The following is a 21,398-nucleotide window of genomic DNA, read 5'->3' on the forward strand; positions in this document are numbered from 1 at the left end:
CACCTCTCCAGAACTAGCACTAGGTTCACAAATAAGTGGGAGTTTATCTCTCTGTATAACTCGGTATTTTACACAAGTACACATTCTCACAATTTGCAGAGTAGGACACAGATGTTTTCCTGTTTGCCTCATCAGCCAATATTTCTTCCCCTCCAGAGGCCTCCCACAGCCCCACTGTGAGTGTAGAAAACAGGCAACAACACAAGCACATTCTTGGTTTCGTATTTATAACGTCTGACATATTCTCATCCCAGTGTCAGATAACAGTTTAATCCACTGCCAGCCTTTCAGAGCCCAGCATCCCTCTGTGTTTTTAGTGACAGGGTGCAGACTTCCCCATCTTGGCAGGGCTCATTAGAGCTGCTGCTGAAAGTTGAGTGATTGAGTCATTTTCACACCTGATCCTGTTTCTATGTGGCTTTACGTGCAGAACATCCAGGTCTTTGTTGATCCTGTGGATGGTGAAGGGCAGTGTGTCTGTCTGTGTGAGTGAGTACGAGGGTCCTCAGGTTACTGAAGAGTGAGAACACGCTGTTGTCAACATACTGAGGCAGCACCAAGGAGTCTTAAGTGGATGTGGTTGCTGCATGTTCATGTTGTGTAATATGAGTGAACTCCACAGACTCTATGTTGCCCCTAATGAAACTTTGTTTACTGTGTAATCTCAGCTTCAGTGTACATTGTGGTGATTACATTACGTCCATGTGATGTGTGACCTCTGACAAACCCTCATACCAGTTAGCAGGATAAGAGCTGGTAACTGTCTGTTTGGTGTAGATGGACTTGTTACAAAACACTCTGTGGAATTGCTAATGAAGACATTTGGTTTGATGTTTTTATTTATGAACAGATAACATGTGGTTTCACACCTGACTAATTTGTTCATTAACTAATGTCTTATTAAAGGTAATTGCAATGGCCTAAAGGAAGAAAAAAATGGCAAGTTGTCTTTGGTCATCATTGAAGCTACTTGGAAATGTTTGGTTGCTATGACTTGATCCAGTAGGTACTTTCAGTGATCTATCAGGTATTAGGGTTAGGGTTAGGGTTAGGGTTAAGGCTATCCCTAGTCTGGCGCATAGGAAGTAGTCTGCTGGAATAATCTAGAAACGTTTTGTTATGCGATGTGACACAACAACAACCTCTAAGCTGAAACTACACATTGAAAATACCAAGTTGTGACAAACAGTTTCACTCTGCAGTGAGGCACATCTGCATGTTTCTATGTTTTTACGCTTTTCTTTTGCATATATTTACTCATCTCAGTGATAGGGTTTGCATCTCTATTTGCAAATGTTTCACCAAAACAAGTTCCTCTTCATGTTGTTTTGCAAAGGTGCTGTTGCAACCTAATCTTAGCAAAGAAGATCCACAGAAGAATCATTTCCTGTTGCTGTGTAATAGTGGTTTCTTCAACTGTCCTTTCTGTCTAGAAGACTATTGACTGACTGTCTCATTCATTCCAAAGGGAGAAATGAAAGTGATATGAGCTTATGATTGATTCTTACTTCCCAGAGTCATCCATGTAGATATTGGACCCATTTTTCACAAGCTGTAAATCTTCTAAACGTTTTGACATTAAAAATGTGTTTGTCAAAGACACAGAATAGGAGAATATTGCCTTTATTTGAGACTTCTTTTGTCTCAAGAACACATTCTGTAAGATTAGTGGGAAAGTAATGCAAAGGTTGATTATGATCAAATAATGATATAGCCTAATAGTTTTGTTTTTGAAAGACACATGCATATTACAAAGTAGGTAGTTTACCAATGTGAAGATTTATATGGAGCAAATATACAAATGTACTGATCCTGGTGCAAACATTTAATAATCAGTTAAGCTTTATTTACATTGAAATATCCTCACTTTGCAACTATAACAGTTTTACACACTCTTACTCCAAATATTCACCTGATCTACTTTGCCATGCGTGTTGTAAAATGTGCTAAAGTTTGTCCTTTCTAGTTGGCTATTTCTTTCTGACCTCTGCAACAGTTCAGTAGGATTTAGGTCAGGCCATTCCAGCATAGACAACACTCTAGGTAACTGTTTTGTCTTTAAATAACCCTCACAGACCTTGGATGTGTGTTTCAGGTCATTGCCTCGTTGCAGGTGAAGTTGTTGAAGTATATAACGGTAGTCATGCCTAGAATCTATACTGAACCATCAAACTATTAAAACTGTGTCATTGTTTTGAATGCATTCAGTCAATCATACTGTCTAAGGTATGTAACCTACATATGTGTGATGAGTTAGTACATTCTCCAAACTTGTTGCAAACAGAATCTCGTAAAGTAGAACTATTTCATTCAGAATGTACACTTATTGCCTCAGGGGACAGTTGGATGAATATTTAGCTTTTTGTAGCAATATCTGTACATTTCTACATTTATTTGGACAACATAATTAGTTATATGTAGTTGTTGCATAGTAATATTAGGAACATCCATGTGTTTCTCAAAGACAGTGAAAGACTGTGTGTCCAAACACTTGACAGGCACTGCAGATTATTTTACTCTTACTCATCATCATCATCCATCTACACTAAATTCTCAACCCTAGTAGACAGGAGGTGGACGGTTTCATACCATCAGCGCAGTGTTTGTTGCATCATCTTTATGTCTTTAAATATTTGGTTTAATGCTTCTTTAGACCCTTGTGGTGTTCACCAGTTTTTACTCAGATAATTAAACTGCCTGATACATGTCAAACCAAACTGTACGTCAAAACCAAAATCTGTGACTTCTCAGACTATTTTCATCCCATACTGAAATGTGTGTATGCTCATTTAATTTCTAGTGTACAAGTCACCAGAGTATGAGTCGCTGGGCTTCGAGCTCACCGTGGAGCGGCTGGTTTCCATTGGTTACCCCCAGGAGCTGCTCAGCTTCGTCTATGATCCATCCTTCCCCACCAGGTCAGACCAGTCACACCTCTCAACACACAGGCGTCATGAGGTTTTAATGTAATGGGCGTCAGGTTAATGGATAACCTCTGCTTTTACCGCATCATCTCTGGTTCATCTCCTGCTGTCAATATAAAGTCTTGGTATTTGGTTCACCCATCTTAACTTCAAGATGATGAATGAATATGTTGAAAGTTAGTGCATGGTTTATCCTAAAAGTACTGAAACTTTGTCAGAAATGGTCAGAATGGGGAATGATCAAGAGCTGTATTATTCTTATTCTTATTCTTATTCTTATTCTTATTCTTATTCTTATTCTTATTCTTATTCTTATTCTTATTCTTATTCTTATTCTTATTCTTGTTCTTATTCTTTTTCTAAAACAATTTCTTTTACTTTCAGAGGCCTTGTGTTTGACACCATGTATGGAAACTTGTTAAAGGTTGATGCCTATGGTAATATACTGGTCTGTGTCCATGGATTCAACTTCCTACGAGGGTCAGCCCCCCATTCTTTCTTTATAGAATAACATTATATATTCAATGAATATTCAGCTCTAATCTGGTCAGAGGATTTAATCTTTGTTTTCTTTCAGTCCTGAGATTCGTGAGAGGTACCCAAACAAGTTCATCCAGAGAGATGATACCGAGCGCTTTTATATCCTAAACACACTCTTCAACCTCCCAGGTAAGATGTCTGAACACCAAGAAGACTGAAAAGAAATGTTATCACTCATAATAGATCTTTGTCCCAGTCAAATGCCAAATATTGAGCGTCACAGATGCAAGTCTGGTCAAGATGAGTCTGATCTGGCTTTTCCTGTATTAACAGCTCTTATCTCACTCTTAACTTCATAGAAACCTACCTCTTCGCTTGCCTAGTGGATTTTTTCTCCAACTGTGACAGATATACGAGGTAAGAAGACTGTTCTATACAATATGTGTCATGCAACAAGTTTCTGGGCACCGCATGGTGACACAAAGACAGTTGCAAGCCAAACTGGGTCAAGAGCAAGCCCTGCTGCATGGGAGGGTCCAGGTGTCTCATCTGCTAATCTCAGCTAATTGTCCTCAAATGGAAATGAAAGGGGAGTCAAAGAACCCTCCTTTTCTCTTGTTGTTTTGTAACAATGATTGATTAATCTCTTTAACTAATTGTAGAAAAGCATGGATTCTTATCAGAATATGAACAGAAATTAAAAAATACCATACTAACTATTTACAGATGAAGTAATAATCTTTTTGTAATACGGAAATAGAGTGGCCTGTAAATTTGATGAGAATGTAATCTGGAATGGCTGCATGTCCTTTGTCCTCTGAAACCTGGTTGTTGGTCTTTTAGGGGGAGAATGCTTTCCTGTTTGGCTGGGGACCCCTCCAACAAGGGAAGGCTATCCCATTTAAAAGCAAACAAAAAACAAATGTCATGTTTTTGAAAAAGTTTGGTAAAGATGTGGCCTGGCCAACGGCTATGTACGTGTGTGTCTCTGCTCCTCCTCCTCAGCTGTGAAACTGGCTTCAAAGATGGCGACTTATTCATGTCCTATAAGAGCATGTTCCAGGATGTCCGCGATGCTGTCGACTGGGTCCACTTCAAGGTACCATTGGCATTATCCAGTGTGGCATTGTATTTGTACTTAAATAATGTGAATATGACATTTTGAGCACAGAAAAATAATCATACTGCATACCTGGGTTTTATTTATTCAGTTTAAAGTGGTGCTGGATGATAAAACAGTCAAAATTGGGTTGGCATTTGAAACAGCACATTGAGTGTACCTCAGAAATTCTGAATTCTCTATTATTTGGAACTGGAAAATGTTCCAACAAATGTAAGGTTGCATTCCAGGGCACCTCAATCATCAATACAATACTGTACATGTTACAGAGCACACTGCAGAAAAACACACAGAATACATACACCCATCTTCATCTGCTTATCTGGGTCCGGGTCGAAGGGGCCCAGACTTCCCTCTCCCTGGCCACCTTCTCTAGTTCCTCTGGGGGGATTCCAAGGTGTTCCTAGGCCAGCCGAGAGATGTAATCCCTCCAGTGTGTCATGGGTCTGCCCTGGGGTCTCCTCCCGGTTGGATATACCTGGAACACCTTACCAGGGAGAGACATAGAATACATTAAACACAGTAAAGTACAACAGAATGTTAAGCGTACAAATAAAGTACACTTCACGTAATTTGAGTAAGTGATGACTCAGATCCTGAGTACAGTTCTGAGATATCTCAGTAGCAACAATTGCCATGTGAACCATAGCCTCACCAATTCTATTATTTACTTACTAATACCAGTCTCCTGCCTAATCCTCTTTAAAAAGGAATGTTGAAATGTGTTATAATTAGATTTCGATGCAGTTTTTGACTGTCATAGTATGCGATAGTATGTGCTGAACCAGAAGTAACATCACTAAAACATAATGAAACACAGGACATGTTTTGAGGAATTGGCACCATTTGACTAAAGTTGAATTACAGTCTTCAGAGCCAGTATCACTGCTGCTCTGTATGAGCCACAGCTAAATGCCATGACTCTTCACATGCTCTGCATGGGATGCAACTAATGACAGTTGCTAAGTGTGTTGATTTGTGTTGATTTTATGGATGTAAAAGTGCACCATCTATTCAAATCCAGACAGTCTGTTAAATTTAGTTTCCTCATACCTCTTTACAGGGCACTCTCAAGGAAAAGACGGTTGAGAACTTGGAGAAGTATGTGGTGAAGGATGTAAGTCATTTGTATTCATCAAAGCTGCTGCACAGGCACACCCAGTCCCACAAATTCTTGTTTTGCTCGAGATGCCTAGAGCTTAAGTCCTCGTCTTTTGTGTGTGTCTGTTCCCACCAGGGAAAGCTGCCTCTTCTCCTCAGCCGAATGAATGAAGTTGCCAAGGTCTTCTTGGCTACCAACAGTGACTACAAATACACTGATGTGAGTACAGGCATGTGGTTAAGACAGAGGCCTCACTATTTAGCTGGAAATAGTCTTGCAATTGCAGTGTAAGGCAAATGGTGATGAGTTAAGTCTGTAGAATCATTTGAAAACATGTTTCAGTATTTCACTGTGAGTCTGTGCTGTGTGTTCACAGAAAATCATGACCTACCTGTTTGACTTCCCCCATGGCCCTAAGGTGAATTCATCTATTTTTCAGCCTTTCATTAACCCGCATTGCAAATGTGTTGAACACACAGGTGCAGGTGGAATACATTTTTAATGTTTGTGTGTTCACATCCACCACAGCCTGGCACATCCCACCGACCTTGGCAGTCCTACTTTGATCTGATTCTGGTAGACGCCAGGAAGCCTTTGTTCTTTGGTGAGGGTACTGTGCTCAGACAAGTCGACACGGTGAGCAGGCACTGAGCACACATCTCTGACAGGAAATGACATTTCTAATAGCTGTACTGCACACTCAACTGTCAAGGCTTATTGCAGCCCATTCAGATGTCATCATTTCTACCTATTTCCAACAGTGTTCAGATCTATGCATATACACGTTTTAAACGCCTATGACAAAATGTCTTGGCAGTACAATGTAATAATTATGATGGAAATTTGACACTTGAAGTCTTACAAGTAAAAGTGAAAGTAAATGATGACTTATTTATTTGGTGTTGATTTGTGTATATAACATAAGCAGACAAAAGCATTTATAGCCCATGATATTCTACGATTCTTGTCCTTAGATTTTAAAATACGGAAAACAACACATACATAAGAACTGTACAAAAACACAAACTGAATTGCAAGTACAAGCAGAACAATGCATGGACAAGTGAAATACAATAAAACCAGTGACAGTAAGAGTCTAATATCACACCCTGAGGATATACATGATGTATTTTGTTTCAGTTACACTGGGTTTAAACTTTGGAAGAAGAGTCCACAATGCCCCTTTATTTCAGTATTTATTTATAGTTGAAAATAAACATGCATGCAGTTGGAACCTCTATGTGAAGTGAGAAACTAAAAGCAAAAGCTTGTTAACCATATTTAAGCTCATCACCTTGTTTTAAAAAACACTCCATTCATTTTTGTGACATTAAACCTTGCAATGCTGTGCTTTTACTAATAAAATATAATTATTTCAGACGACGGGGCGTCTAAAGATAGGAACCTACACAGGACCTCTGCAGCACGGTATTGTCTACTCTGGAGGTACGTTGGTTATTTCTCCAGCCATCCAATCTTTTGTAACTGCTGGAATTGATAGGATTGATTCATTTTGATGTTGCACTGTCCCTGTCCACCAGGTTCCTCGGACATCGTGTGTGACTTGCTGGGGGCCAAGGGGAAGGACATCGTCTACATCGGGGACCATATCTTCGGAGACATCCTCAAATCCAAGAAACGTCAGGGGTGGAGGACGTTTCTGGTGATTCCTGAGCTAGCCCAGGAGCTGCACGTCTGGACCGACAAGAGCTGTGAGTCTGTGTTTCTATTCACAAATGTGTGTATGTGCCAGGGCTGGGCAGTGCCACACCTTCTTTAGAATCAAGAAACTTTATTATCCCCGAGGGGCAATTCTCTGTGCAGCCAGCAGTAAAACACTGACAAAGCATAGCACATGCACACAACATAACAGTTCATAAAAACACAGTTCAGACCATTTAAATACAGTAATTAAATTATAAAGTGCTATTCAAAATGTCATTGGCTCTAGGAACAAAGAAGTTTTTATGTCTGATTGTCCTGCATTTAGGCAAACTAAACCTTCGCCCTGACGGGAACAGCTTGAACTCTAATTTGACAGAGTGGTTGGGGTTGGCCAGGATCTGCTCTGCTTCCTTCAGGGCTCGAGCCCTGTGTGGAGTGTGGAAGTCATTTAGATTCACATTGGCAATTTTGCAACACAGTTTCACAGCACTCTGCAGTCTAAATTAACTTGTAGGTGTGATTATATTTTTTCAAACAAGGCACAGAATGAGATGTTTTTGTTAATACAGATAGAATTCGATGCGGCATTTTGCAACTTTTTTGTGCCAGTGTTTGCATCTGTGTTATCACTATCAGTTTCATAATGAACTGAAAGTATTTCTGCACTTCTCATAATGAATATGAAATTATAGAACATTATGTTTTGAGTCATTGCTTTTGCAAAACCATCTGTACAAAAAAAGAATTACTGCTCAGTCAGGCATCTGTAACCACAACAGCTGAATTACCACAGTGATCTGAACGGCAGATGGGCAGAAAAAAAACACCTGACACAAACAGATGGACAAACCGCAGTTTAGAAAAAAACATTTGTAGTGCTGACAGATTTTAATAGACTCAATATTCTAGCAACCTTCATTTTAATATTTCTCTCTGTAAAATACTGTAGTTACACCCTCCCTCATCCTGATTAAAGGTCTGTATGATTTGGGGTAATTTATGGTGAATCTGATCACAGATATTATACTCAATAGTTAGAATAAATTATTTTTGGTGTTTTCTCATCAGAAAAATAAGCTTTGTCATGTTTTCCTATTGTCGAATGAGTTTTTTATGTCAGCCTCTTCAATCATGTAGTCCACACTGTCCTTACAGCAGCTGTGAACAGTCTGTCTGTCCTTTAGCTCTTTTTTAGAATCTGGTATTTGCTATAAAGGTTCTTTACTGTCATGTATTTTGTTTTATTGTGCACCACAGTTACTATCCCCTTAACCAACCAGATTAACCACATGTACTACAACAAGAAAAGCACTCGGAGAGTGCAGACCTGCACCAAGACAGACACCCCCCCCCCTTGTGCCAGTATCAACATTTCCTGAAAATTTTGTGAAAATCTGTCCATAACTTTTTGAGTTATCTTGCTAACAAACAAACAAACACGCAAACAAACAAACACACACGCACACACGCATTATTTTACTTTTTTTTGGTATATTTTGTGGCACCACCAAGGAACTAACAAAACACCCCAGAGCACATTTACCTCCTTTGCAGAATGATAGTGGAGGTTGCCAGAACTGTGACTGTAACAATGTTGAAGTGTAGAGAAAGGTCAAGATATGCAAGACTAGACTTGAGGTAAAAGTTATCTGTGTAGTCTGGTTAGCTCTTAGATGTGATTGCTACAACAGTGCATTTGCAAAATAGTGTTGGAACAGAGGTTGCATTTGGTGGAAAACATGTGCATGAGACAGTACTTCATGGCCTTAAAATGAAAAACCCTGTTCAACAAAACCACACATGAAAAGACATGTTTGTGTCAGAAGTTGCCATTTTACTTGCAGCAAGTCAGACTGGTTGAAATCTATAACTTCACTCGTAGATGCCCAGACCTTTAAAATAAATATTACTGTAACAGGAAAGTTTCAGCAAACACCTGTCTGCAAACAACAGCTACAGTGTTTTCAAAAAAACCAAAAGAACAGTATATAGGCACAATGGGATAATATGATACACAAATCAATGAGTACAAAGTCCACACCTGATACTAGATAGGCACAGATAGATAGATAGATAGATAGATAGATAGATAGATAGATAGATAGATAGATAGATAGATAGATAGATAGATAGATAGATAGATAGATAGATAGATAGATAGATAGATAGATAAGCTTCATTACAGACTCATGGTCCGCACACACTAAAAAGCTAACAGATAAACACAAACACAATAAAAAATAACCTCTATACTTTCAAGAGGCAGTCATACCAGTGTTTCCAGGACTGTGATGTGTAACGTACAGCACTATATGCAAGATTAGTCAACAATAAAATTACAGTCAGCCCCTGGAAACTGGTCTTTTTATAGTTCACCCACAAATGTGCTGTGTACAGAGGGGTGCAGTACGCTCTAAACAGAGTCCATTTCACTTCTACAGAACAAGAGGAGAATTTCCGTGACATAGATTCACCCTCGTGTCCTTTTATGTTTTCTAGCGTTATTCGAGGAACTGCAGGGCCTGGACATTTTCCTGGCAGAACTCTACAAGTGAGTAATGTGACCTCTGGCCTCTCTTCCACACACCACACCTCCCTCCCCATTACCATCTCGAGCACCAATTCTGCTGCTCTTTGCTCTCAGCAGTTGCAGCGTCTGTTTGCATTCACGTGAGAGCAACCGGGTCAATAGGGTAAAGTCTAAAGGGTCGGCTGTTGCAGGCCGCCTGATAACCGGGTTCACTGACGTTATTTATAGCCTGGCACAACTCTGTGTTGCGCCACATCTTTGACACATCACCTTTCAGCAGACTGATATCAATATCCTTCCCTCCCCCATGTCCTCTTATCCTTGTCGTCTTTCTCGCCGTCCTTCCTCAGGCATCTGGACAGCAGCAGCAACGAAAGGCCAGACATCAGCACTATTCAGAGAAGAGTCAAGGTACGGTTTCTATCTGCTCTGTTTCTATGACAACAGAGGACCTGTCCGCTTGCCGTTAACACTCACAATGTGTTGATGACCTAGTTATCAGTGCCCACATATACAGTATGTTTCATGTGCCCACTTTAGTCTAATCATTTACGTCAAGAATGATTAACTGATCCTGTTGTGAAAAATATCTCCAACACTATCTAGCGGTATGAATGAAAAACCACACCCAACAGGAAACAGAAGGCACTGATTACGGTTGGATTAGTAAATCTTTAAAAATAGATCCTCACATTATTGTGTCATGTCATGTTGCTCATGCTGTTGGTATGAGCAACATGACACGGTAGGCAACATTAATGCAGTCGCTCACAGTAATGAGACAAACCAGAGCCAGAGCAGATGGTATCAAGCTCTTTGAAATCTTCAGTTGTATATGTAGAATGTTTCTGGAGCAGGAATTCCATTGTCGTCCTGGAGGCCCAAAGAGAAACCCCTGAAGAACTGAGAAACCGCAGACTTCAGGCTGGTCATGGGTGAACTGTTGAATAGGATGGAGGATGCTGTGGAGTTCATGAGTAACACTGGGAATTGATCCAAACAAACCATAAACACCAAAAACACTGCACAACTGATCCATCCAAGTATTCCCTAGATGCCCTATACAGTAGATACTAACTTCAGTTAATTGTTTGTAAAAGTAGAAAATAAAGTATTTGCAGCCCAATTAGACCAGGCCACACCAGTAAAATAGTAGCATACCAGCCAATAAATTATGACAGCTCAGAACTTTCATGAGAACATGAAAATGTTTATAAATACAAGCTTTAAAACTTAAAAAAGATGTGAATAACATGAACAACCTGAAATTTCTTAAAGGGATCATATTTTGCTAAACCCACTTTTATTAGTCTTTGGTACATTTATTTGTGTATTTGGACCCTAGTAGTTCAAAAAGTTTGAATTTGAACCCTCCACGTGCTGCAAAACTATCTTTATATTCATTTTGGCAAAAATCGAGTGGATTTCTACAACCTGTTTAATTCCTTCTTAATTTGTTACTTCTATAACTAGTTACATCACAACATTTGCACATATAAGGTCAAGACGTCTGACGAACATTTCTCTGAGTACACCATAATTGTTTGACCTTTCTAGTGTCATTACTCAAAAATAGAGTTGAAGATGGACCTGTGGAGTTTAATTAATGAAGAATTCAGACCCAAACATAGCATTTACAGTTTATGTAGACCACAGGGAAATGTTTTAAAATGCATAATTCCATTAAAAAAAAAAAAAAAAAAAAGCAAAATATCACTCCTTTAAGAAATACAAGAGCAATTTATTTATTTATTTATTTTTAATTTTAGACCAGCCTGTTTATTGAGTTAGGGTCTCTGCCTTACAGAGTTGGAGTTGGATGACCCTACTTCAACAGGAATAAAACTAGAAACTCTTCCTTGTGCAGTGGGTCTGATTAATCTGCACATGAACGTTTATTTTATATTATTGCACTCTGTATATTGTGTGTACTGGAAACATTTCCGTACTTTTTTCGTCCATGCTGTTTCTTATCTTGTGCCTCAGACTGCAGTCTGGGATAATCAAATGACTCAACTAAACCAGTTTTGTAAACATTATTCTCACCAGTGTCTCCTTCCTTCCCTTCAGAAAGTCACACATGATATGGACATGTGCTATGGCATGATGGGTAGCCTATTCCGCAGCGGATCCCGGCAGACCCTCTTTGCTTCCCAAGTCATGCGTTATGCTGACCTGTACGCAGCGTCCTTCATCAACTTGCTGTACTACCCTTTCAGCTACCTCTTCAGAGCTGCACATGTACTGGTAAGTATCTGGAAGGAAAGGCAGTGAGTGTAATGTTTTTGCATAGTCAGATCTACTTTATGTCCACACTTGGATTAGGGTCTGACTAAACCTATCATCGTTGTGAAATCCTGCTCGTATTTCATTGTATTAATCATAGTTGTCAAGAGCGGCACAAAGCCAGGACTGCAGTGGTGGAACATTTGCATGTGGGAGGCGAGCCCTGGCATTTAAAAGGCTAAAACCTCACAGAAGACAACACCAAACAGGCCTGTCTTTAGTACAGACCTTATCTTCATCAGGTTGTTGTTTGACATAAAGAGGGGGAAACTTTTGGATAATGATGGGCTTATTCCCACACACTATTTTTTGTGACCCAGTGATTGGGTCTGATTAAATAAGAGGTCTCGGTCTAGGTGGAACTGAACCACAGATTGGTTTGTGTACACTTTTTGTGATATTCAGAATAATTACAGGAAGTGACACAAAGCTATTGGTGCCAAAAAAAAACAAACAAACAGGAAAACAAATGCAAGATGAAAGAAGCTGAAAATTAGCCAAAGTAACAATGTGCCAAAGACCGAAGCAGAACATGTAGATGATGACAACAGAACAAAGGCGCATCATGCAGAATCATTTTGTCTCCTCCCTGAATTGCAGTTTGAAACCACATATGGTGTAAAAGAAACCCAACAAAAACATGAGCCTTGGCTTGTGGAACCTTGTGTTTACCTTGACATTTTTCTCCTGGTTTTCCACTATTTTTTAACAAATGGAGAGGACAAACATCCTAATGTGTAAATGATGTCTGGATTCCATTTCAGATAAGCTTTTTATATACATTACAGCATCAGGATAGTTCACACTTTAAAAAACAATGAACAGAACCTTGTTTTTTTTTTATATATTGTTTTGGTGCAGGTAAATGACTGTGCAGTAAGGGTGTTTTGACTTTAGCTACAGATATTTTCAGAAATATTTTTTGAAACCAGAGAAGGTAAACTCTATAATATACGTATGTTATGTCAGTAACTTTTATCGTAACTTCTTTGAAAGTTACAGTGAAACAGTGTCAAAAATGTAAAGAGTGAACTGTTGAAACCACATTGAACTGACTTTTAAATTCTAGGAAAAGGAATCAGGTATGATGAGTATGTGGGGTTGTGGAACATGTTAGTCCCCACTCAAAGTCTTCCTGCCTTCTCTTATTTCATGTCCTTGTCCCGTCCTTCGTTCTCTGCAGATGCCCCATGAGTCGACGGTGGAACACACTCACGTCGACATCGATGCAGAATCGCCGCTGGCAACGCGCAACCGCAGCCACTGCAGTGACTGCAAGGACCTGGACTGCAAACGCAACCAGCTGACCCGCTCCTTTAGCGAGATCAAACCTCCCAACCTGTTCCCCCAGACTCCCCAGGAGATCACCCACTGCCACGATGAGGATGATGATGAGGAGGAAGAGGAAGAGGAGGAGGAGGAGGAGGAGGAATAAGCTAGACTCTGAGTAGAAACAGGGCCATGTTCCTTGTACTTTTTTCCCCCAGTAGAATCGTATAGTGATCTCCCTCAAAGTGAAGCAGGGACGAAAAACATCTCCAGTGTGTGTGGGTGTGTATATGTCAATACTGTATGTGTGGATGCACACACACACACACACACACACACACACACACACACACACACACACACACACACACACACACACACACACACTAGAGACTTTTACAGAAAGTGTAAAGGACCAGTATCGAGGCAGATCATATGACTCTCAGATGACTGTATGCATGCTCGGTCCTCTAAACCCGACCTTTCTACAGTAGCTTCACTTTAAGAAAACATGTAATGCTTTTTTTTTAAAAATTGATTTGACTTGATTTGTGTATTATTTGTTTTTTCAGACAGACATGCATCAGACCCAAGGGTGGATCACACCATCACATTTACTCAGTAATCCATCAGACAATTGTGCACATTATTATCAAACACTTTTTAGTTGCAATACACACATTAAAGCCGCAGATTTGCTTTTTTTTATGCAACTTGGGAACAACATTCACTGTTTCATTTATTTTGTTCAACTTGCCTGTTTTCTTGTCATTCACAAGGAGTAACTCGTATGTGAGGGAAGGAAGTATGTGTGTCTCTGTGCATGTGTATCTGCCAAAGTAGACTCACTCAGACTCTGTAGCATCCTGAGTGACGCTAAGATAAGGAAACCGAAGCACAATCCGGCGTCGAGCTGATCACTGACTGCGTACTTTTTTTTTTTTTGGAAGTTGTGAGTAGAGAGAATGTTGTGGTACATGAGTGGTTTTTGAGCTGACATTTTGAAAAGTGTTACCAGGCAACACTGAGGACAGAGTTCTGTAACTGTACATTATGCTGATAGTCTCTATGACAACATACAGTAATGTTTCTGTAAATAGCTGTCAGGTGAACGGGCCACACGCAGCTAACATGCAGTATTTTGTCAGCTTGGTTGGTCAGGCAGATGAAACTTGAGTATTTCATTTCAAAACCGTTTGTTTTTGTGTTTGTGTCGCAGGTAGAGGGGCCGTTTTTATGAGCTCTGTAGAGGTTTTAAGAAGTGTGATGTGTGATTTTGTGAGTATAAGGAAATGGATGTTTAGGTGTATCTGGCTTCCGTCTGCGATAAGCTCCTTTTTAGCGCATCTCTCTGGTTTTGGTGCTCGGCTGGGATTACTGCCTGATTACTGACACTGATCCACAGGCGCTGGCTTTGTCCTCAGCAAGAGGAAACTATTGGACAGAGTGTATGTGAATGCACAGTATTTCTTCTGATCGACCTCTGAGCACTGTGATGTCATCATTTGGGAACTTTTGAGTTTTACAGGCCAACAAAAGACAAGATAATTGAACTTCACCTCAGTATGACAGAGATATGCTATGTGTATGTGTTAAAGTGCATCAGTGTTGGGTTGCAGATAAGGTTGGCTGGGATATTTTAGTGATTGTGGTTATTTCATTTAAAAAAAAAAAAACATTCAGTGAGTTGACCTCCCCACCCCCACCCCTGTTAGTATTTTGTCCTGATATGTTGTAAACATCTTGTGCGTGTTGGATTGGCCTTTATTCTGGGCCACAAAAGGGAAGGAAAACTGTCTGCTTTTTGCATATTTTGAGTTTGGCTTGATGTGAAGTGGAGAAAGATGTTCATTTGCAACTCTGTGTGACGACTCTTTGGACAGAACCGTGTTGAATATTATAAAAACATATTAGACCTGTTTGTTATCTTTGTTTTTATATACAAATGAGATATTTGTATTCTTAATTTTTTTGTTTATTAAACATATATTAACTGGATATGCTACATGGGGCAGCTGCGTTGCTAATAAGAAATAGGTGTCTTTTCTTTGCATAATTTGCCTATGCATGTGAAAGTAACAAGCATATCTGTTCTGCCTGGGTTATGGCAACATTGGTTTTTCTTCTGTGTGGACTGCATCATTTTCAGAAGGAAGCTTATATGTCATTGTAGTTTACACAGCGGAAAATAACTGTACAAAAAAGCCTACAATGAAGGGAAACAGCATGTTAAGTACTGTAACAAAGAAGTTACATGTAATCAACACCATAGGAGTTATTTTTATTTTTTTATGCTAGTCTTTTTTAACGGTCTTGGTTTACAGAAGTGTAAATAGACCTTTCCATTTCCTTTCCTTGTTATTTCCCCCTAAAAAAAAAACAAAACTTATTTGTTAACTTTGAAAATACAACAGAAATTTGTCGCTCAGACTGTGAACTAGGCAAGGTCTGGTGAACAGGTTATAGCGTTATATCGTAGTACGGTTTGATCCATTACTGTGATTCCCAGAATGCATTAGCATTAACACAAGGTGCCAAAACAAGACACCTTCCATTTTCTAAATTACAATGTTTTTTAGTTTTATGTTATGTTCCTCTGAAAAGTGTTTGTTTGTTTCCTAAATTCATCTTACAAACTGTATAATAATAAAAAAATGACATAAAAATGTAGAATAAAGATAGTTTTTCATAACATGGTGTTGTTTTGTTGAGGAGCTGCTGTGGATATGTACAGTTTGTGTGTGTGTGTGTGTGTGTGTGTTGTGGTTCCAAGCAGCTGAAAGGGGATTGTTTGCTTGGTGAAAGTAAATGGTCGGCTGGGCCCAGTGTTAAAACATGTAGACTTTAATTATGTCTGTGTTATTGATTCATGAATTCATTAACCTTTTACGGTTTGACACATGCATACAACATTGCGTACATTTATGCAGTATGAAGGAGTGAGAGCAACAGCAGAACCTCCTGATTCAGCATTTTGCCTCAGTCCAACCTGCAGAGACAGTCATGGAAAAAAATATTAGACCATCAAAAGTCATCAAAAACAATGGTTATGCAATCAAGTACTACCTCCTGTGTGTATCATGTGACTAAAACAGACAGAAAAGAAAACGTGGCATCTAAAAGCACTGTTTTTGTCAGTACAATGCCATAGCTATTGATGTAAGAACTTTTAAGTGATTTTGGTTTTTATCAAGAAAACATGGAAAATAGCTAAATATTAGCTCCGGAATCAAACTCATGAGCTATTTTGTTGTTATCATTATATTTGTCCAAACAAATGTACCTTTAGTAGGACCAGGCATTAAAATGAACAAGAAATTGAAGAAAACAAGCGGTGGTCTAATAATTTTTTTTTTCCGTGACTGTAATAAATGAGAAAAAAATAAATAAATAAATAATGGACTTAATCCTTAGTGTTAAAATAATGCTTCTAAGTATATCCTGTGGCTCTATCAGCTGCTGTTTTTTTTATGATACAGGATTTAGATTTTTTTTATGGGTTTAACTGTTAACAAGTACATTTTATATGAAGACTAAAATGTAGATGTATTTATTTCTAAAAGCTTTTCAAATGTCATTCAACTAAAACCTTCAGCAGTAGCAGAACTCAAAGGGAACATCATCAAATTAAGCACATTCACCCACAAACTGTCAGTCTGTTAATCATTCACTTTTTTATTAAACCACCAGCTGGAGGGGGTAAAGGGAATGTGGTCCTCAGGTAGAAGCAGAATGGACAGCACATGGGTACAGTAGCAGCACTGTGACAGGACAGAACATCAGTTAAAATAAAAACAGGCCTGCAAAGCATTCACGTGACGGTAGGATGATGGTCTGTGTTTAGCAAAGAGAGTGAAGGTGACTGTGTGTATGTGTGTTTCCTGTTGTGTGTGTTCGAAGCCATTCTATCAGGCACTGGGAAGCAGAGAACGAATATCACAGGCACAATGTTAACAATGGAATGGTTTCTTCATCTCTGGAGTGATTGTCCCTGCAGAGCACAAGTGGATCTGCTGCATAGGAGCACTTTCAAGTAAACATGAAGAGAAAAGAGTGGCAAACAATGCAGATGTACTCTAGGTCGGGTTATACAAGAAGGACGCCCTCATGTTTGTCCATGTGTGCTGTGTTCAGATACTGTGAAACACACACACACACCCCTACACACACACACACACACACACACACACTCAGAGTTACATGAGGAAACAGTGACCATCAGTGGACACAATCTGCAACTGAATATGAAGAGATTCAACTCCAGGACATGACTGTGCTGTAATGTGCATACATGTACAGACGTGCAAGTGAAATGAAAATAATCTTAAAGTTAATGAGTAAAAATCTACACGTCTATAAAATGAAATAAGAAGAATTTTACTACATAAGATTCACTGAACATTTCAAGAACAGAAATTATCCTAAGGCTCATTCCTGACTTTATGAGGTAAAATAAACATGGGGAAAATATACAGGAAAAAAAATGCATGAACATGATTACCAAGTCTGGAAATACACTTACTTTAGTTTTTACTAAGAATTAAATGAGAGGATCAGTGTGTAATGGGTGGAGGCTAGCGTAGATTAGCTTAGCACAGTGATCTGCCCAGTAGTAGCCACACTTATTAACACATTTTAAAGCTTTTGTTTAAGCTGTATAAATAAACCAAAGCAGAAAAAATGGGTTCATGTGATGGCATCGCTACTCAGCTGGACACAGGAACTTTCTGTTTAGTTGCTGTCGACAGATGACATTAGTTTAGAGTCAGCTCTGTGTCCTGTCTTCAGGCTAAACTAACCAGCTGCTACTGATGTAATAAAACAATGGAAGGATAAAGGTTCAGTGTACAACCAGTATGTGGTCACATCCAGGTGAGCTTACTCTGCCCTCACCCTGACCCCTGACCTCTGACCTTCACTGGCCTCTAAAAGCACTAAAGTCCCTTGATAGTTCTTAGTATGTGTTTTATCCATTCTTGTCTGTTTTTTCTGGGAACATTAACCCTGTTCTTCACTCAGACACAGTAGTAGAAGGAAATAACCTGTAATGTTGGATGCTACCCCAAAAGGTTCAATGAAACTGGTGTGAAAACAGAAAAAAGACAGGAGACAGTCTGTTCTGAGGCACTGTAGAAACATGGCAGACACTCTCCAAATGGCTCATTCAAGGTGATTACACACTACTGAAACCATGGTTATGAATATTCTATCCTGTTTCTGCAGTTAGAGCTCCTTAAATCCCTGCAAATTGTGCACACTGGACTTTTAACATCCATGTAAAGACACAAGTCAAATGAATCCTCTCATCTAATCATCTACTGTATATTGGAAAGGTCTTGAAAGGAAGAATACATATCTGTGATATATGATTTCAATAATTACATTTCTATATTGTGCCAGGAGCCAAAATAAATGAGTCTAGTCTCTTTCACATTCCCTGCTGTCAAAAAATAGCTTTTTAAAAACTAAAACATGCCTGCTGTGTTCTGTGAAAACACACAAATAAATTTACACAAAAAAAAGAGAGAGAGCGAGAGAGAGAGAGAAAGAGAGAGAGATGCACACATAAACAGTGGAAAATCACAGCTGTTTATCATTAATGGACACGTTTAATGTCGAGGTTGCTTTTTGTGACGTTGATGATGCTCAACATGTTAGATGAGGTCATTAATACTGTGCAATTATCAAGTTTGATTATGCATAAAATTGGCAAAATATATAAGACACATAAGCTCTACATGCATAGGACCACGTTGTGGCCACTTTTATCCACACCTTCACCAACACCGCCACCACCTGATAGCCCCCTCCCCTGCCCCGCCCTGTGGTGACAAGTCTAGGCATCAGAACTCTCATTTGAATATAGTGAAGAGGCGCTTTGAGGTCAAACGATGCAAAAACATGACAGAGACAAAGAGAAAGAGAGGCTGACTACGGACAGTTTTGCTTGTGGATGGCTGCACTTTAGCATTTTTTCAAAAACAAATATACACATACATACAGTACATACAAATATATCTGTCAATTTATAATACAGTGATTTTTAAAATTTGTAATCATCTCTTAAATAAATTGTGGTTCATTGCACTTTGTTAAAATAATTAATTATGTGATTTCTCTTAAAGGCAATAGTGTGATTTTTTTAAGGTGAAAAAGATAATGTACCATAAGCCTGATTTAGGATAATAGTAAAAATAGCAAGATCTGTAATATACATACTGTATCTGTAAAAGACCTTCACCTCCTCATATACATGAATGGATGTTCATCTCCATATATGTAGCATGTCCTTATTGATATGACACATGTACCACACACACAGCTCTGTGTACATGCTCGTGCATGCTCTTATGCCAGTTTATGCCATATCATGTCTCCACGCAGACATATATACATACAATATTATAAAATAAATAAATACAGGAAAACATTCTTGGTTCATGGTTTAACGGTTTCTTTCAAAGCGGTTTTTGGTGCAGTCTTTGACTAACCGTTGCTCTCTGCATGTTTGGGTTTTGAGTTCTTGCTGATGGAATCAACAGTCGACTGAGCCTCCCTGATGAACGCACAGGTGGGACGTGTCAGTGTGTGTGCGAAAATGCAAATGTGTGTGTGCAAAAACAGTCCAGTGTAAGAAGGGGGGGACCAAAGTCTTTGGCCTGAGGAGAAAGTGTTGTGTTGTCTGTTGTGTCTTTTCCGGGTGGGGGACGGGGGGGATTGCATGCGCTCTGTTGTCCTCCAGTCCAAGTCACCGCTATGAAAGTGTCAGATTGTCCCAAAAAAGAAGCTCAGTTGCAGGTACTGTCCGAGTGCGCCCTCTGTAAGAGGATGAAGTACAGCAGGGATTCTGACAGTGTTCAAGTGGGGGTGTTTGGGGTGTCACGGCACCCGTCTTCCCCCCTGCCCCTCCATGAAAGGGTCTCACTGACTGACTGGGGGCTACTGCTTGGAGCAGAATCTTCACTCCGCCCGCCTCCACTTCCACACTTTTCCCTCATCATCATCTAGAACACCCTCCGTGTGTGTCCATGAGACAGGGTGGAGGTTCTGGGTCTCCACCGGGTATCGGCGTGGGCTAAATGGGTCCCTCGTTATGGGCGCTGTGGTTGCTCCGACTTAGGCCCACACAGTTCTGCTGCTGGTTGAGCAAGTGGGACGTCTCGTTGGCTATGGCTACGGCTACTGCTGGGGTGGTGCTCGTGGTGCTGGCGGTGGTGACGACCACGGTGGGGGTCTCCACTCCATCATGGAGCTCCGTTAGCGTTAGCTCAATTTTAGTGAATTCGCTGTCTGTAGATTGGGGCGTTTTGTCCATCCGCGATGCCATCACAGCATTCTGGTACTGTTGGCGTGTTACCTTGGAAACACATATGACACAGTATTTATATCAAATGCCTTTACTGTTGTCCAGAACATACAGGTACCTATCAGTTATCTCTGCTGTTTATTTATAGACAAATAACTGACAGCTGATGAGGAGAAAAGCTTTAAAACAGTTAAATACATGGTGTAAAACATATAATCCACAGGGAGTGTTTGTGATCAGGTGGAATTCTCTCAAAGCTTCAGTGGGCAGTAGTTTTTTGGTGTCATTGGGAAAAAACTCCATTAACTACGTACCATTAACATCCTGTCATTGAAGTGATGTGACTGGTCTGAAACAAAAACTCTACCTGCTCCTCTGAACTGTGCTTCTGGGCTGAAAATCTTCTACCCAGTAAAGCACAAAACTAAGTAGGAGGTTATACATGATCGACAGTTAATATTTACTGATCACTGTTGATATTCTGTCAGAGGTGACTCTACTGCACTATTCTGTGGCTCAGTACAGAAGTACTACTACTACTACTACTACTACTACTACTAATAATAATAATAATAATGGATTAGATTTATATAGCGCTTTTCTATGAACACATACTCAAAGCGCGTACAGTGGATCCATTGTTTATTCACTCCCACATTCTCCCTCTGGTGGTGGTAAACTACATATGTATCCACAGCTGCCCTGGGGCAGACTGA

General features: G+C 39.7%; 2 protein-coding genes across 2 annotated transcripts in view; one reads left to right on the top strand and one right to left on the bottom strand.

Annotated features, from left to right (window-relative positions):
* nt5c2b (5'-nucleotidase, cytosolic IIb) overlaps positions 1-16,068 on the top strand; it is a 28,995-nt gene extending 12,927 nt beyond the window's left edge. Inside the window, exons 4-18 of the mRNA XM_030138315.1 lie at positions 2,801-2,918; positions 3,309-3,404; positions 3,502-3,593; positions 3,764-3,821; positions 4,410-4,503; positions 5,588-5,641; positions 5,762-5,845; positions 6,003-6,044; positions 6,155-6,262; positions 7,006-7,072; positions 7,168-7,338; positions 9,791-9,842; positions 10,172-10,232; positions 11,892-12,068; positions 13,291-16,068. Of these exons, the coding sequence (XP_029994175.1) occupies positions 2,801-2,918; positions 3,309-3,404; positions 3,502-3,593; positions 3,764-3,821; positions 4,410-4,503; positions 5,588-5,641; positions 5,762-5,845; positions 6,003-6,044; positions 6,155-6,262; positions 7,006-7,072; positions 7,168-7,338; positions 9,791-9,842; positions 10,172-10,232; positions 11,892-12,068; positions 13,291-13,542 (1,526 nt within the window). The 3' untranslated portion in view covers positions 13,543-16,068. The remainder of the gene's footprint in view (positions 1-2,800; positions 2,919-3,308; positions 3,405-3,501; positions 3,594-3,763; positions 3,822-4,409; positions 4,504-5,587; positions 5,642-5,761; positions 5,846-6,002; positions 6,045-6,154; positions 6,263-7,005; positions 7,073-7,167; positions 7,339-9,790; positions 9,843-10,171; positions 10,233-11,891; positions 12,069-13,290) is intronic.
* Positions 16,069-17,047: 979 nt separating this feature from the next.
* cnnm2b (cyclin and CBS domain divalent metal cation transport mediator 2b) overlaps positions 17,048-21,398 on the bottom strand; it is a 55,711-nt gene continuing 51,360 nt past the window's right edge. Inside the window, exon 8 of the mRNA XM_030138302.1 lies at positions 17,048-20,733. Coding sequence (XP_029994162.1) covers positions 20,452-20,733 — 282 coding nt within the window. The 3' untranslated portion in view covers positions 17,048-20,451. The remainder of the gene's footprint in view (positions 20,734-21,398) is intronic.

Source organism: Sphaeramia orbicularis, chromosome 1 (genome assembly GCF_902148855.1).
Source record: "Sphaeramia orbicularis chromosome 1, fSphaOr1.1, whole genome shotgun sequence".
NCBI lineage: Eukaryota > Metazoa > Chordata > Actinopteri > Kurtiformes > Apogonidae > Sphaeramia > Sphaeramia orbicularis.